Source organism: Mytilus edulis, chromosome 14, assembly GCF_963676685.1.
Source record: "Mytilus edulis chromosome 14, xbMytEdul2.2, whole genome shotgun sequence".
NCBI lineage: Eukaryota > Metazoa > Mollusca > Bivalvia > Mytilida > Mytilidae > Mytilus > Mytilus edulis.
The window spans coordinates 22,583,267-22,601,077 of record NC_092357.1 but is presented as its reverse complement, the minus strand read 5'-3'; the positions used below and the strand labels follow the sequence as shown (position 1 = coordinate 22,601,077).

The following is a 17,811-nucleotide window of genomic DNA, read 5'->3' as shown; positions in this document are numbered from 1 at the left end:
TCTCGTGACCTAACATTGAAGGGCAGGGTCTTAATATTAAAATCATTGATTATATCTAAAATAGGGTTCGAAATCGAAATGCGAGGTATACCTGAAAAATATAAAAAAAGAAATAAACAATGTCATGTGGAATTTTATATGAGAGGGACAAGTAAATTTAATTAAAAGGGTCGTGTGTTGCTTACCGGTAGAAGAAGGGGGGATTGGTATGATTAATATAGACTCGTTCATTAAATCCTACAAATCAAAAGTATGCAAAATATTTTAAGATCAAAAACCGATAACTGGAATACAATAGCCAAGTGGTGGCTATAGAAGTTTGATATCAAATATAATTGTGATAATTTTTTAGCAAAGTGTTCGGACTTATGAGGATTACAAATGGAAAATTTTCCAAAATACTATCTTGAGTTAATTAAAACGTGGTCAAAATTTTTAAGTATACAAAGTCCAATAAATAAAAACGATATCCTAAACCAAAAACTTTTTGGAAACATAAAAATTCAATAAAAAAAAAACCTTTTTTTTTCGGTAACTTCGGAAAAGTGGAATTCATACAATAAAAGATATTTGGGATGAAGAAACGAAAAACATCAACAGCGACAACTTTATATACAATACTCTTAAAGATAAGAGAAACTGGATCTCGGAATGGACAAGGCTGAAATTAGATTTTCCAAAATTGTTCCAGGACAGACTAAAAAACGTCCACGTTGATCCAGAACCCCCCAAAAATGGTTATTACATTAAAAATACATTTGAATTTTACGATAAACAGAATAAAGTAGTAATCCCAAGTGAGATATCTTTGAAATTAATCCAATATTCGTTAAATTGAGATATAGTTCCAAACTGTCAAATGAAATGGAATATTCAGTTTAATTCGGAATTACCGTGGAAAAAGATCTGAATAAATTTAAATAAATGTATGTCCTCTAGGAAAGCAAATCAAATTAGCTGGCAAATTGTTCATAACATTATCTATATGGAGCAAAAACTATTTAAGAGGCAATGCCAGAGAAAATCAGGCAGAACTTTAAAAATCGGCAAATCAAATAATACCAAATGCCATTTTTGTAAAACAGAAAACGAAACTCTCACACACCTTTTTCACAGCTGTAACATTATAATGGTTGTTTGGGAACACATTTAAGATGCGCTTAAAACATATAATGTACTTAATAACACTGTATATATTCCATTGAGCGAAGAACTTATCATACTAGGAAAGTACGATTACAACAAAAAGTACAATGTCATAACTAAGACGATTATGAATACAGTTAAATGGATTATTTAGAAATGTTGGAATATAATCAAATATCAGTCTAAAAGTTTTACTTCCAGTCAATTGATAGCATATGCAAAACGGGAACTGTGCAGTTTAATTCAATCCATGTCCAAATCATTATCATCTAAAAATGAAAATTTTGCAGCTGAAATAAAACTTATAATAAATCTTATACATTAGTAAGTGACGTAATAATTTGTACTTACTTTCCTTTCCTTTTTAGAGCATAATACATCCAACGATAGAAATATACAATACACGCATTTACAAGGTCGAGCATGTGACCTATAAAATCACTGACCGACACATGACAATGTAATCCAGGTGTTAAAAGTACAAAAAATAAAATGTCAATTATATAAGTAAAGGTAAATTATTGTGTAGTTTTTTGTGTGTTTTTTGGGGGACTTTTGATGTATTTTATTTACTGGTAGAATATTGTGAATAATTTATACACAAACTCAATCTGTGTAATTAATATGAATGTATAATTATGTATGGAAAAAATATAAAATAGATTTTTTTTATAATAGAGTCCACCGTTTATCCCTGGACGTTGGATCATTGTAAACACAGGGCCCCTTGTGTATTCTTCCCTGGGTTGTACAAGGAAAATTGTATTCAGGTGATAATAAATGTATTTCAAGTCTTAAAAAAAAAAAACATTTAATTTTCAGAAAAGTTTTGCTTAGCTGTACAGTTCGAAAGTCTTGTATTGATACTGTTATGTTTTATAGGTGAAGTGTCTTTGTGAAGGACTTTTGTAATTGACAGACATCAATGTTGTTTAGATTCCTGATTCTGGTAAGTGTCGCTTTAAAAAAAACAGGAAAAAGGAAAATAAAACTTTTAAATTTCATGTGAACGAAGTGCTTATTTTTAATTTACCTTCATCATGAACGTCAATTGTATACATTTGATTTGAGAACAATGTTGCAATTGTCTTTGTTTTAGCTTACGCAGCATCATTGTATCATCGAAATATACCAAAGGAAACTAATGCTCTGATAATCAGCATCATTTTTCTTATTACACTGTTGATTCATTTGTATGCATGTGGCCAAAAGTACATACGTGTTTAATTTTCTATGGTATTGTTGTTTGTTTGCATGCTTCCTGTATAATTAAAGGGATTTGTCTTCAACATACTTATTTTTTTTCGTTAAGTCACGTTACACTCTTTCCCTGCCCACATTCCATGAAGTTCATCTTAAAGAAGTACACACTATAATTGGTTGCATACTTTCTATCTCTCTGGTTGTTGTAACTGTTTGCTGTGTTGTGATTTGATTATTTATTTGTTCTATTTCAAAAATTAAATCACACCTCTTTGTTTCAGTATTCGTTTTAAATCATTAGGTTACGAAACTACGAAGCATTTCATATGTTGGCCTTATGAACATTGTTGTACCAATTGAAATTCATAAAAATAAAAAAAATCTTATTATTGTAGTAAGCAATATCATTTTTCAAAATTCAAAGTTTAGGCGATGATGAGCATTTTCAAATGTTTTACGGTCGACACAAGATACTATTAATAGAAAAGTGTCACATGTTTGAAAGGAAATTTATGAAATATTTTGAATTAACTTTGTTATTTATAAATATTTAGATGACAAAATATATATTTCAGGTACACGTTTGTGCTGCATTCCCATTAAAATGTCCAGAACCAGCGCAGTGGTCATTCCGTGCAAGAAGTCATTGTCCTGATCCGTCTAAGTATTTCTGCCTTAGAAATGATCTCATAAACGAATATTCTGAAAACTGCACAGTGTACGATTTTCTACAGCCAGGTACATTTCGCTTCTTAGGGAGACATTGACAACAAAAAAAGTCTTCTATAAATGAAATTATATCTCAAATAGATTTATCATAATTTGGACCGAATATACTAGCACAATATCTTTTTTAAATACAAAGTTTGTTTTGTTAATCTTTTACGAGAAAAATGTGCTGTTTAATAAATAGCAATATTAAACGTATCTAATTTCAATTAATTACCGAATGAGGGCACCCTGATTTTATTTACAGGAAGAAAAAATGTTCTTCGTGGAGGATTAGATGCTGATGTTTGTTCGTCAGAGCGCTACCAGCCATGGCCAATAAACTTTTACACAAATGTCAGTACAAACTGTATTTTTCTAAAGTCTTTATGTAATGAGGAAGGACAAGTTGTTTATAGTAAAGGAAACCGTAACATTGATACCACTTGTAGATGTGACTATACAAGAGGTTATGATTTCCTTGTCAAACCTCGAAATCCATGTTTTTGTGTACCACCAAAAGAAGATTGTTCGTGTTTTTTAAAGACATGTTCAAAATCAACACACAAGTTATCACCAGGTAATTCTAAAGCTCCTTTCTAGTAAAAATAATCATTTGAACTAAATTGGTTAAAAACCCTTTAATTCTGTTTTTTTTATCATATCTTACACACAAACGTTTGAAGTGCTATGATCAATTAAAATATTTTGTAATTGTTGTACATGTGTAGACATTCATGAAAAATGGGTATGCCATTTTTGCAATTGCTATTCCTTTCTTTCATTATACTATGACGCAATAAGACTAGTACTATTCTAACGCTAAACGTTTAGACTGATGTTTTGTATGATACTGGTGGTATTGACTAGAATGTAAATCGGCTTAAACACGAATATCGCTTTTACACTTGATCAGTAAGATGTATTCCTTATTTTTATAGATTATGAATGCCTTCATGATGATGAGAATATAACTGTATCTGAATGTAAACCAATTCTCCACAAAAGGTAAAACCATTCTCTTGAACACTTTCCTGGACAGTTTCAACGGCATCTTTCAGAAATTAACAGCTAGTTAACGCTTATGATGTTCTTTGTCAATTAACTACATTATGTTTCTATTTTCAGGATCTCTGTATCAGAATCAAGCTATAACACGAAGCAATCCATTTTTTAACTCGTTCTTATCTACAAAATTACATGAATTGTTTTTGGTTTTTTTTCTTGTAAAATGTAAAAGATAATATACCAGGTGGCATTCTAAAATCATGACCTACAAAAACAGGCAATACAATGACCAACAATTAAAACATCGAACGAACAAATAACAAAGACCTACACAACAAAGAAAACAAAAAGCACTACCCAAGTGCGCGAAGAAAACGCAGGTGATATAGAAGATCGAGCATTTCCTGCTTTATACGTGGAACACATTGTAGTGTTCGAGCAAGTAAACATTCAGTAAAATGTAAAATGACGGGGTAGTGTTAAGAAAAGGAACGTATTTGTAGTCATAAGTGTCAACCAAACCATGAGAGCGTTCTAAAGGAATGACTTCAACTTTACCAATTGAAACTCTTGGTTTAACAGCTTCCATCAAAGTGGACCTTCAAAGACAATCATGTAAAGCAATTGCAAGTCATTTAAATCGGATCATTTTAGATATATATTCTACGTATACAGGTACAATTTGACAAACCGAAGGCCACATTAAGTTTCCATTGGAACTCAATGCTCTTTCAGCGGCATAAATTAATTTACATATATAACTGAAAACAAGTTCATATTCAAATGATCCTTATTTTTTTTCCACATTTTTCTGAATGAGAATGCATACAGTTGAATGTTAAAATACTAGTCGTTGTTCTAGTTTTGCAATATAAAAGCTGCTTTCTGATTAGGTATTTTATTGTTCTTGGAAAAAATACATGTAATATGTCACTATAACATGCTTTAACAGATTATGCTGCACACAATTGTATAAAATAGATTTAAAACACTAGTGGGAACTCAAAAGTACAAATTGAACCGACAAGCGGATGAGAAAGCAGGTGTGCCAGTAACTACTCATTTTACTGAGGTTGAATCTTTCAAATTATGGATTATGACAACAACTGATAAAACAGCGGTATATGTCGGTTGCCTTTAAAGACGTTCATTATTTTAAATAACGTTACATATTTAACCATTTCTTAAGTTCAAATTGAGCTAAAGTCATATAATTTTCCATATGAGATAGGTATGAGACAGGAGTAATTGTGTTCAACAACTTATAAAAAGGGGACTGGGTATGCTTCTTTTGTTTTGCTTCATGTATCGTTTTACGGATTTGTAATTTTCTACTTTCTTTTGTAATCTTATGTCACTAACCCAGATATCAATTGGATATGATTCATGGATTTTTATAAATCTTCAAAATTGCTTTAAAATTTTTGCTTAAACGATTCGTGCTATGTTATTGCAATAATCCTAAATTTTTGGCGCTTATTATTCGAAATTATATGTGTCATGCACATTAAGTTAAAAGAACATAAATGTAAGGTGTAGACATTTTCGTGATAACTGCATGGATCATGTAAGACTAACGTTTTGAAAATATTTCAGGGCTCCAAATAAAGATAAGACAGACAGAATTTTAACAAGACAGAATCTCTCAAATAAAGGTACGAATTTAATTTAAACAATCCAACCATATGAGCGTGTGTTAAAATAATGTTTTTTTGAAACATTTTTTGTTAAACTTCAAAGTTGTTGTTTCTGGAAGTTCTGTTTGAATATATTTTGACATAACGCTTGGAATAGTACAATAACATTTCTGTATATCATATAAATAGTTTTTTAAAATAATTTACAAACAAGCCCACATGTGATGTCGATGATAGCTCCAAAAAGACATAAAGAATAAATGCTGTATTGAATTTGCTGAACCGTAAAAACCATATAGCTAGTTTGAAAACGCAAAACAACGAAATGATTTCTGAATTGAACTGGTTTATATATATACATTAAATAGATATAACCGTATGTGAACCTCTGTCTACGTAAATCATGGTTATTACTATCGCAATTATCAATTTAGCAACTCCAATACGATTCAAACGGTAAACTTGGTTTGTGAAACTTGCACAAACTTCAAGTACACATGTACAGTTTTCTCGAATTCTTACTCGATTTATCGTTTTCCTTTTTTTTAATTGAACAACGTGTGGTAAGTTTGCCCTCAGCTCTTTATTGGTCAACATTGTATGTTGACGTCAAACGCTCTTGCTTTTCTCTGAAAATCATATTGTGACGTCTTAAAGGCAACCACGTCTAATGACGACGTATAAAGAACACATATTTTGTATGACTTTCAAAACAAACAGATGTAGGTTGTCTGCATATAGCCTAAAATTCATTAGAAAAACATATTCTACCACACCAAATCTCGTGCAATACGATATTGTTCCACTCTTGACAGTTAATTTTTTTAATATTTGATGATTTAACTGTCTCGAGTGGATAAATATCGTATCACACTCGATGCATTGATAGAACCTATATATATATATATATATATATATATATATCTTAATTGTTGTTATATTTGAATCCAATTTTGTAAATATAATCTAGTTTAATGAGGTAAATGTTTATAATATTTTTTCTTCAGTGCAACGGAATATGATGATATGCTCTATCTGTATTGGTAAGTGTTCTACAGTTAATATGACAGAGAGGATTACCTCTTCAAAAAGAGAAAGTATGTAATTTTTTTTCATGAATATTGACCACATTAATATGAAACCTTTTGCACGGTGAAACAATTTGCACCTACAGTAAGTTTTTGTTGAATTTAAATGTGTTCACGTGTTCAGGAAAACGAAGGCCTTATTTACGAAGATATAAATGAATAAACTGAAATATGAAAACAGAGTTTTTGTTTTGTTTTGAGGAGCTTTAAATGGAAACACAGTATTTCAGGATTTCGTTGTTACTTGCATTATATTGTGTAATGGTACAAGTGATTATCGGATTATTTTATGTATTAAAGCATCACAGAGAAAAGTCATTTTGTAATCGAAATACTTTTGTATGAAAATAAAGAAATGTGATACGATTCCAAATGAGACAACTAGCCACAAAAGTTAAAATGAAGTGGATATAAGTAATTCTAGGAACCTTATGACCTTCATTAATGAGAGAAACCCATCCCATAAAGTCGGCTACTAAAGGCCCTGACTTGAAGAAATATAAAAATTCAATTGATATGACAGCACGATAAACCAAAAAAAGAAATACGACAAACATGAACTAACAATACCACTGATACACATGCTCCTGATTTTGGACAGGCACATAAATAATATGGCGAGGTTTTACTCCTTTGTGAGCATTCAACCCTCCCCTAACATGACAGCACAGCATAAAATCTAACTATAAAACAGGTCTAAGGTTTTACTCATCAATTTGATAAAAGAAGAAACAGAGAATTTGATTAATGACAGCTCTGCAAGAAACTAGAAGTTGTAACGAACAATTGTTTTTGACCTAAATCGTTTACACATTGTTTTACATAAGGAAATGACTATTCCAATTTAAGAATATGACAGTTTCTATCCATTTGTTTTATCTGTTTGAGCTTTTGATTTTGCCAATTGATTAAGGATTTTCCTCGGAGTTCTGTATTTTTGTTATTTTACTTTTTATAGGTTTAAACATTGCCTTCTGCATTGGAGTTCTGATGATTGAATTTTGTTGGCAAGGTAAGAACAATGATAAACAAATAAATGTCTTTTGTATGACAAGATCCACATTAGAGACTGAAAATTGTCATGTTTGTAAACGAAACATGAATTGTTTTCTTTTCGAGCTACATTTAGAAATTGTTGTAGCATTATTCAAAAAATAATCAAACATTTCTAGTTAATTGAACTTGTCTTTTTCTACAACATGGTCAAGGGGAATCGTAGGTATAAATTTCTTGTTTGGGTTTTTAATTATTCTTATTTTGTGAAGAACCACTCTGATTAAATCAGAAAATATATTGAAGAATAGGCTTTATACGTGACCTTAGACAAAATACCCATATTCAAAACCATCCCACATTCACAATTAACGATAAAGATCGATCAAGACAATGAAGAATTGTACATCAAAAAAGACAGAAAGGTCAATTCCAAAAATTGGTAACAGCTAAGGTGAACTCCTTGCGTTGGATCGCTGGATGTAAACGTTGAAAGCAAAACATAAAAAAATACAAGAACCGTCAATGTTAAGTCGTTATTAATTTTACGGTCACATATGCTGTTTAACTGGTGATGTGTAGTGAAACTAGTTTGTTCCAACTAGGGGAAAGGCGCTCCATAACTAGGGTCACTGGAATGTTGCTTAGATCATAAATAATCAAAATAATTCATATTTGTTATAAGTGAAATCAGCAAAAAGTTTCTTAACTGAACAACTGTAACAGCACATTTGGTTTTATAGCAAATGGATAAGGAGATAGTATTATAGTTATAAAAGGCTAACTTGAAATGTCACGAATGTAATTAATGTGTTCCATAACATAATTCAATATATTTCAATCTATTCCTCTTCCTTTTAATTTATTCTTTTGATAGCATTTTTCTATATTGTCGAACCAAGTAGTGTCATTGAGCTTACTGAGGGAGAAGATGTTGAACTAAAGTACAAGCTGTTGATTAACAAATATCCGAGTTCCGTTTTGAAAAACGATCAAGTTTTACCAGCAATGCTCACAATGACTAAAAAGGTGGACGGTCGATGGATAGAACTATTGATAAAAAATGTTACTTTACACGATGCTGGAGACTACTGTATGGAGATTGCAGGTCTTAGAAGTAGACTTACACACTTGGTTGTTCGGCGTATGTGAAATTTCTTTTATTTTATTTGCATTATCACACACCTATGCACATACATTTGTATATATAAATTGATAACGAATATCTATTATAGTTATTAAATATGTGTGTGGGTGTTAAAAATTTCGATTTTTGTTTACAAATTTCCGCTACTATATTGAAGTTCATATTAAGAATTGTAGAACAAACATTCATAACATGCTAGCTGTTGTGCATTCAAACACATAGTACATAATATACATGTATTAGACCGACAGTACATTCCAAAATGTAGCTATCTACAAAATGACTAGTATGTTACTACATGCATTACTCACTAAGTATGTTATTACACAGTGTGCTCGGAAACTATTTGTTGAAATATGCAACTTGAGATGTAAATGTGGTACTGTTAATGTTTTTACTATTTCTCTATAACGCATATTTGGATACCTAAACTACATAAGTGTCCTTACAAACAACGGTATATTGCTGGGTCTTCCAAGTGCTCCACGAAACCTCATTCTAAATTATTAACATCTATTTTATCAGCAATCAAAGACGGGCTTCAAAGTTATTGTGAAACTGCCTATTCTAGAGGTGGCGTGAATCAGATGTGGATACTTAAAAATTTCAAAGATCTTTTAGAGTACATACAATCTAACTCTCTTTCATCTTGTAACAGTATTAAAACATTTGACTTTTCTACTCTTTACACAAGTATTCCACATTCCAAACTAAAAGACAATTTGAAAGAGTTGGTATTACTTTGCTTCATAAAAAAGAATGGCCAACGTAGATACAAGTATCTTGTCTTAGGGAGGGATAAATCAAACTTTGTAAAGAATCACTCTGATTCAAACAAAAAATTCTCTGAAACCTATATTATCAAGATGCTTGATTTCTTGATTGACAACATATTTGTAACGTTCGGAGGACGTGTTTTTCAACAGACTGTCGGCATCCCAATGGGAACAAACTGTGCCCCTCTACTTGTCGACTTGTTTCTTTATTATTATGAGGCTGACTTCATGCAGGAACTTCTTAGGAAGAAAGATAAGAAGTTAGCAATATCCTTTAACTCTACTTTCCGCTATATAGATGACGTTCTTTCACTAAACAATTAAAAATTTGGTGACTATGTGGAACGCATCTATCCCATCGAATTGGAGATAAAGGATACTTCAGATACAGATAAGTCGGCTTCATATCTTGACTTACATCTAGAAATTGACAATGAGGGTCGGTTGAAAACAAAACTTTACGACAAAAGAGATGATTTCAGCTTTCCAATTGTGAACTTTCCATTTCTAAGTAGGTACATTCCAGCAGCACCTGCATACGGGGTATATATCTCCCAATTGATACGATATTCCCGTGTTTGCATTTCCTATCATGATTTTCTTGATAGAGGGTTACTGCTCACAAGGAAGCTATTAAACCAAGAGTTCCAAATGGTGAAGTTGAAATCATTCCTTCGTAAATTTTACGGACGCCATCACGAGTTGGTTGACCGTTATGGAATAACCGTTTCACAAATGATATCGGATATGTTCCTTACGTCGTAACTACAATCCCCTTCCCTTTCATGAATGTGACCTACCGAATTAGACTATTTACCGGATTTGTAATCACATTAGCAACACGACGGGTGCCACATGTGAAGTTACCCTTCCGGAGCACCTGAGATCACCCCTAGGTTTTGGTGGGGTTCGTGTTGTTTATTCTTTAGTTATGTGTACTATTGTTTTTCTGTTTGTCTTTTTCATTTTTAGCCATGGCGTTGTCAGTTTGATTTAGATTTATGAGTTTGACTGTCCCTTTGGTATCTTTCGTTCCTCTTTTATGTCGATAATAGTTTGCATAATTTGTTCTGATTTTCAAATATGTTGAACTCGAGTATCATTGTTGCGTTGAATGTGGACATGCACATCTTCAATATTAAATTTAGACCGTTAATGCTGTCAACCGTATTATCTTATTTAAAAAATAAGTTCAATATGAAACATATTTCTTGATTTTTTAATAGAATACCTTCACAACTTAACTGCATACTTCCTGGCATGATCATTTAAGTTAAAGAATGTTCTATGTCATGATTGTTCTTGTAAACATGGCCGAATAGAAGTTCAAAACCTAAAAAAACACATTACGCAATATAGTCTATGCGTTGGAGGCGCTTTTCTGGATTTACCTTTATGATGAATGCTTTGCCTAAGGAAGTTGAAACCTAGGTTTCTAACAATTTCAAAATTAATTAACGGAAAAATTTAGAAAGGTTTGTAATAAATAATATGACGAATATTCAAAAGATCATATATACAACTTAATCACGGGTAGTGCATGTAAGGTCGTCATATCGAGGAGCGTTTAGTACAGTGATTTTGACATATTTGGTAAAGTTGGTCATGGATAAGTTATGTTACTTCCCTAAACGATTGTCTCAGTTCTTTACAAATGGGGAAATAAAAAGCAAATTTAATGTTTGAATCTATATTGTAAGTCAAACTATCTAAATTAAAATTGTCATTTTTTTAAGAAATGAACGCAGGATAACCAAAATATCCAAATTGGTATGGTTTGGTTAAGCGATTGATATGGTTTATTTAAAAGTCTAGAAAATCGTCATGGTTTTGGTTACATTTGTCATGGTTTAGATCTAAATTATTACATATTTGTGGCACTTTAATATTGCTAGTTTGTTTGAAGGCGATTGTGAAAAAATTAAAGGAACACAATTAACTGATTGACTAAAAAGGGGAAAAAGCCTTTTGACCAAATTTGGTGGCGTAAACGGCAAATCATACATTTATATTTTTCGTAATTCGCGTAACGTATTGCGTGGTGAATGGAAATATCGGGTGTCCGTTCTAACGTCCGTCCGTTCGTTTGTTCGTCCGTCAGTCCGTCCGTCTGTGCGTTCATCCATCAGGTCTCGCGTTTCTAATTCTTGCCTGATTATTTATGAAACTTATATCATAGATTTATAGTAATAATTTGAGATAGTTCGAAAATCAGTGACGCTCATTTATTTTTAAAAGGGTTATGCCCCTTTGAAAACATTAGCTATACTAGAATTGCACTTTTAGCACTCTCAAATGTACAATTCTTACCAGAATTTTATGAAACGTTGTGCACGATGTTCCTACAACAGGACGTTACACTAAAAATGCAGTGTCGGTACTACGATCGCACTACGACCATTACGTTCTCACCACGACCAATCTGCACTTCCACTACGACTATACCACGTTTACACCACATCAAGACCATATTACGATTCTAGAACGCCCATGCCGTCCTCATCACGCTCTCCGTATGACCTGGCTATACGTTCATACTACGACCGACATGCTCATTGCAATATTTTGATGAGGTCGCAGAATAAGCGCGATGCGAACGTGTTATAATCGTAGCGGGATCGTTGAAGAAGCGTAATGAGCTATGTAGCAATGTGAAAGCAACGAAAACGTTGCCGCTCATACCGCGACCTCATCATGATCTGAATTTATTTTAGATTGCGATGAGCATGATGCAATCGTGGTCTAGTGGGACTGGGGCTTTAAGTAGACGTCATTAATCTTTTCTCACGGTAATTATCCTCGGCAGAGTCCACCTACTTAGAAATGATTCCGTCCGTGATACCATAAGTCAACTATAAAATTAAATAATCGATATCGATTTAGTATATGAAAAATGAACATTATTGAATGTGATTGAGAAACATAATTAAAAAATTCATCGATACACATATTGTTGTGCATAGTACAAGTTCATTTAAACTGTGTTCAGTCTCATTTCTGACCCGACAAGGCGATAAATCACAGACAATAAGATGAATATTTGTAACAGTATTCAATTCTGAAATAAAGAAAAGAAACTTTTTTTCTTAGATTTATGTCTTTTTATTAGTTGTTATTGGCTTGGAATGTACTCACAGATCAGTTCTTTCTTTTGTGTTTTGTTTAAGACCTGATTACTTTGCTTTGTATCGATCTGATCAGTCAAGTCCTTTTCAAAAAAATATCTATTGTTTTTTGTACGGTAACCTGTATGCCCTGATTAAGGACATTAAGACAAGGGACTGGTTGGGAGCCCGCACACATTTTAACCACGTCATATGCTGTATGACATTGTATTAATTCTACAGTCTGTTATGCACTATCTGTCGTGCTTTTTTTCTGTAAATCATATTCATTTTTTGCTTATTGTTCTGAAAATAAGTCAGGCTGTAGGTTTTCTTATTTGAATTGCTTTATCCTTCATTTTGTTGGAGTCTTTATTTACTTGTTAAGAGGTATAAGCTCTTAAGTGTTGAAGGACGTACGGTGACCTAATATTTACTTCATCTGGTGTAGGGTTGATACAAAATGTAGTTGTCTCATTATAAATCATACTGTATTTACTCCAACTTTTACAGAAATTTGCTATAATTGCATCAATATATTTCTCTAGTGATCTCTGTTTACGTGCTTTAATTATGGTAATTATAATGAAAATATCTGAGCTTTACTGTAGACGACTTCTTTTTTAGAGCGATGTATTTTTGCGAGTAGAAGATCCTTTATATCTAAAACTTAGATCTACTCGTCAGGGAACAAAAAAACAACGTAAGAACATAACGACACTATGTTGACTCAAAAAAGGATAGAATAGGTTTAACACGAAAAAAATCAGCCAAAATATTGTTAAACCGTATTTTAATAGTTGTACATAATTTAATGTTTATTTTGGTCGTAACATCTCTATCATTCACGAAAGGAATCTCTTAACTGAACCATGTCCAACATGAACTAAACCATGAACACTAATGAACCAAACCATGACACTAATGAACCAAACCATGACACCGAATTTTCTGTAATCTTAAAATGTGTGCAAATGTAGATTTTTTCGGAATAATTGACGGAAGTTTCATACCATATCGAAATATGGGATGTAACAGACAATAAAGAAATAACTGTACTTAATTCATTAGAAACTAACAGCAACTTATAAAGTTTGACATACGCAAGCACTATTCTGTGTCAAATTATAACTATATGATGAATACTTTTACGTACTTTCATATTAGCAATAAACATGCAAAGATACTTACCAACTTGAATTTACATTCATATGTTCCTTTAGCGAAACATCTGAATGTTTATATTGTGTCATTTGTTGTCATTAAAAACTCGTAGCACAACCATGTCTAACTTAACCAAACTATGACAAAATCACTGTACTAAACGCCCCTCGACATGACGACCTTACTACCCGTGTTAATCTAGAAGAGACGTTTCGATATTGACGGTAATCTTTACCGTTTAACGATCGATAGTAGATCGAATAAACAACGTATGGACGATGATATCATCAACTCATTAGTCAATTTTGCGGTACTGGCGATATTTGCATTCCAGCACCACCTGCATACGGGCTATATATCTCCAAACTGATACGATATACCCGTACTTTCGTGAATGTGACCTACTATATTAGACTATTTTTCCGGATTTATTATAACATGAGCACACGACGGGTACCACATGTGGAGCAGGATCTGCTTGTCTTTCCAGAGCACCTGAGATCACCCCTAGGTTTTGGTGGAGTTCGTGTTGCTTATTCTTTAGTTTTCGTTGTTGTGTCATGTGTACTGTTGTTTGTCTTTTTAATTTTTAGCTATGTGTTGTCAGTTTATTTTTGTTTTATGAGTTTGACTGTTCCCCTTGTATCGTTTGTCCCTCTTTTCAAGAATCTAAGAAACGAAAGTTCCAACTTCCTGAAAAAATACTAATCTTAAACGGGTTGAGGAATTTTGTCTGCTTGTCCCATTCACTTTCCTTGACGTCGGCCGTAAAAATAAACACGTGTTATACGCACGTATATCAACATCACACATGTTCTTTAAAACATGTTGGTATTTGGCCTATTCCATGAATTCATTAACTGTTGAAAGACGATAGCAATTGGTTGAAACCAGAAACTGCATGTCCGCAATGAAATTATCAGAGAGGTATCAAAATAACAGCCGTAAAGTAATAATCATAATAGCAACACAACGAAGGCTAACATCCAAACCCTTCCATATAATGTTACAAATTAACTCATCAATATTTTCTGTAAAATCTAACATTTGAAAATGTACGATTAGAAATCCATTCATTATCATTGATACGTTCAATTGCAGATAGCTGTATTCAAGAACCTCCAAGTGACATACAGTTAGTTGAAGGACAATCTATCGAACTTGAGTACACGTTGTGGAATGCCAGACTTACGAGTTCATTTTTGAAAAACGGTGTTTTTTTACCAGCATTGAAAAATATTGAAAAAGTTGTAGATGGTGTCTGCAGAAAATTAAAGATCACCAATATTACTCAAAAAGATGTTGGATTATACTGCTTGGAAGTGTTAGGTCACAGGAGTGGTTCAACTGATTTGATTATTCAACGTATGAAACTTATTTTACAGTACATACCTGTTTGCTCTATCTCGCCGACCCAAACAAACAAACACACACACACACACACACATACACAATTAAACACACACGATAACGGAGTGCATATAAGTAGTATTAATAACATCACAAAAACCACAATGTGTTTATGCTGTATTTGTGTGTTAAATGAACTTGCATTCGGAATTTAACCTTGGCTATTATATCAAAACTTTCATTTTGTGGATGATATTATTATTATTATTATTATTACAAGGCATTTCTATAGCGCAATTTATAATACATTTAGCAGTAAATACAGTAGTTTTGCATATTTGATAAATAGCCTGCTATTTAATCCATATCGCGCAACTTTTATGTGTACCCTTTCTCGCATACCCTTTATCACACCCTTATTTTTAAATTTATTTCTTTTACATTAATTCTGTTTTGGTTTTTATTGCTTAAGAATTTTTTTTCTAAAATAGGTAAATTTTTTGAATTACGTCATTATTTGGTATGTGACGTCAAGAACGTCAATTTTTCATTTTTTTTTAGCACACTAAATGAAACTTTAAAAATACAAAACACACAAATAAATACAATAATAAACAAAAGATTTTTTAAACAACAGCACGCAAATTGTAAGGTAACCCGGTTGCTTCAGATAAATAATCGAGTAGTTCTTTTAAGGCCCTTGAAACAAGAAAAAAGTAGAACTGAAGGTAATCCAGTGCTATGGATTCAGAAAACAATTCATATAATATAATACTCTTCTGTTGAAATATATGATGCAGCGTATAATACATGGCAAAATCCGTATCACATGCCGTATCACCCTCGACCAATATCATCCCTCGGGCCGAAAGGCCCTTGGGCTGATATTGATGTCTCGAGATGATACGACATATGATACGGAATTTGCCATGTAGTATTCTCTATTTATAACACTACACTTACTGTAGACACTTAAAGAGATAATGATACCATAATCGTTAAAAGTATTTAAAGCGTTATCACATTTTTTATAATGCGCTATAACAGATTAAATTTGTGATAAAAAATTGGTGGAAATTGTTAGAACAGTTTTTGTAATTTTTTAAAGTATTTTTAAAAATTCGTTAACACAATTTTGTTGTAATTTGTGATAACGAACATTGTGTTGTAGTTCAATAACATTTGGTTGAGGCAAACTAAATGTAAAGAACGGGAATTACAGATTCAGCACTTTGTCTTTCTCCATTTGTAAAGGAGCATAACTCACGAACTGTAAAAGAGACGCCATTTAATTTAAAATTTGATCTGTGGGTTGTGATAATAAGCATAATGTATATAAGTTAAATGTATAACAGTTGGTTGACGCAAACGGAAACCAGTTCTTGGAACGTACGCGACAAATGGAATGGATTGACGGACAACGGCTAGACTAAAAGCCCCCATCGCCTATCAACAGGGGTATACACACATGTGTTTGATATCATAATTCGTAACATATACATTTGTATTCCTTATTTTTTAATTGAAAGTCTTTTTAGACCGCGATGTCCTTCATGTGTATCGCCAATGAATATAATTTACACATATGCAACAGAAGTAGTTTCGGCGACAGGATTTATCGAAGTGAAAACCTAAGGAAAGAGGGACAAAAGATACCAGAGGCACAGTCAAACTCATAAATCGAATATAAACTGACAACGCGATGGTTAAAATTGAAAAAGACAAACAGGCAATCAAAAGTACACATTACACAATATAGAAAACTAAAGAATAAGCAACACGAACCCCACCAAAAACAAGGGTGATCTCAGATGCTCCTGAATGGTAAGAAGATCCTGCTTCATATGTGGCACCCGTCGTGTTGCTCATGTTATAACAAATCCGGTAAATAGTTTAAATCGGTAGGTCATATTCATAAAAGGGAAGGAGGTTATAGTGACGTAAGGAACAAATCCGATATTATCTGTGAAACTATTATTCCATAACAGTCAACCAACTCGTGATGTCGTCCGTTAAATTTTCGAAATGAAGATTTCAACTAAGAATCTAACAGATCAATTACGTTGAAGTATTTGTTGATATGCTTAAATTTTGAGAATTACTTGACAATGACTAAAAAAAAACAGGAGTGCATGTAATTCAAAAAACAAACAACAGCGATATAGAAAAATAGAATATAATGTGCAAAAGTATATAAAGTTAGCCTGGAGTGAAGTGAAGTCAGAGAGAAAACCCTACTGTTCAGAATGTGACCGATGTCAGAGTCCGCTCGGAGAACAACATGGCCATAAATAAAATACATTGGTGAAATGGGTCAATTACCGCTTTCAATCTATGGAATTATGTGTTGCCATTGCTCTTTGCTTTGTCGGTGATGATTTTCGCTATAATAATTGATTGAATATTCTCTCTATCTATATTAATTTTCACAATAATAGACAAAACACAAAATAAAAAAAACGCCAATAAAGGAAAATTATTCCTATA

General features: G+C 32.5%; 2 protein-coding genes across 2 annotated transcripts in view; both read left to right on the top strand.

Annotated features, from left to right (window-relative positions):
* The first annotated feature begins 1,992 nt into the window (after nucleotides 1–1,992).
* On the top strand, nucleotides 1,993–8,935 carry LOC139504050 (uncharacterized). The gene is made up of 8 exons (XM_071294109.1): nucleotides 1,993–2,095; nucleotides 2,925–3,087; nucleotides 3,326–3,637; nucleotides 3,999–4,065; nucleotides 5,662–5,720; nucleotides 6,710–6,745; nucleotides 7,749–7,802; nucleotides 8,661–8,935. Exons 1-8 carry the CDS (start codon nucleotides 2,072–2,074, stop codon nucleotides 8,933–8,935), a joined length of 990 nt encoding a protein of 329 aa, XP_071150210.1. The 5' UTR covers nucleotides 1,993–2,071.
* Nucleotides 8,936–15,085: 6,150 nt separating this feature from the next.
* Nucleotides 15,086–17,811, top strand: part of LOC139504049 (uncharacterized) — a 76,525-nt gene continuing 73,799 nt past the window's right edge. Inside the window, exon 1 of the mRNA XM_071294108.1 lies at nucleotides 15,086–15,339. The gene's annotated coding sequence lies outside the window, so the exon portion shown is untranslated. The remainder of the gene's footprint in view (nucleotides 15,340–17,811) is intronic.

Excerpts from the sequence above, each read along its gene's own strand:
- LOC139504050 (XM_071294109.1), top strand. The coding sequence starts at position 2,072 with ATGTTGTTTAGATTCCTGATTCTG. Across the intron at positions 2,096-2,924 it reads TGTTTAGATTCCTGATTCTG|GTACACGTTTGTGCTGCATT; the intron begins GTAAGTGTCGCT and ends TATATATTTCAG. Across the intron at positions 5,721-6,709 it reads ACAGAATCTCTCAAATAAAG|TGCAACGGAATATGATGATA; the intron begins GTACGAATTTAA and ends TTTTTTCTTCAG.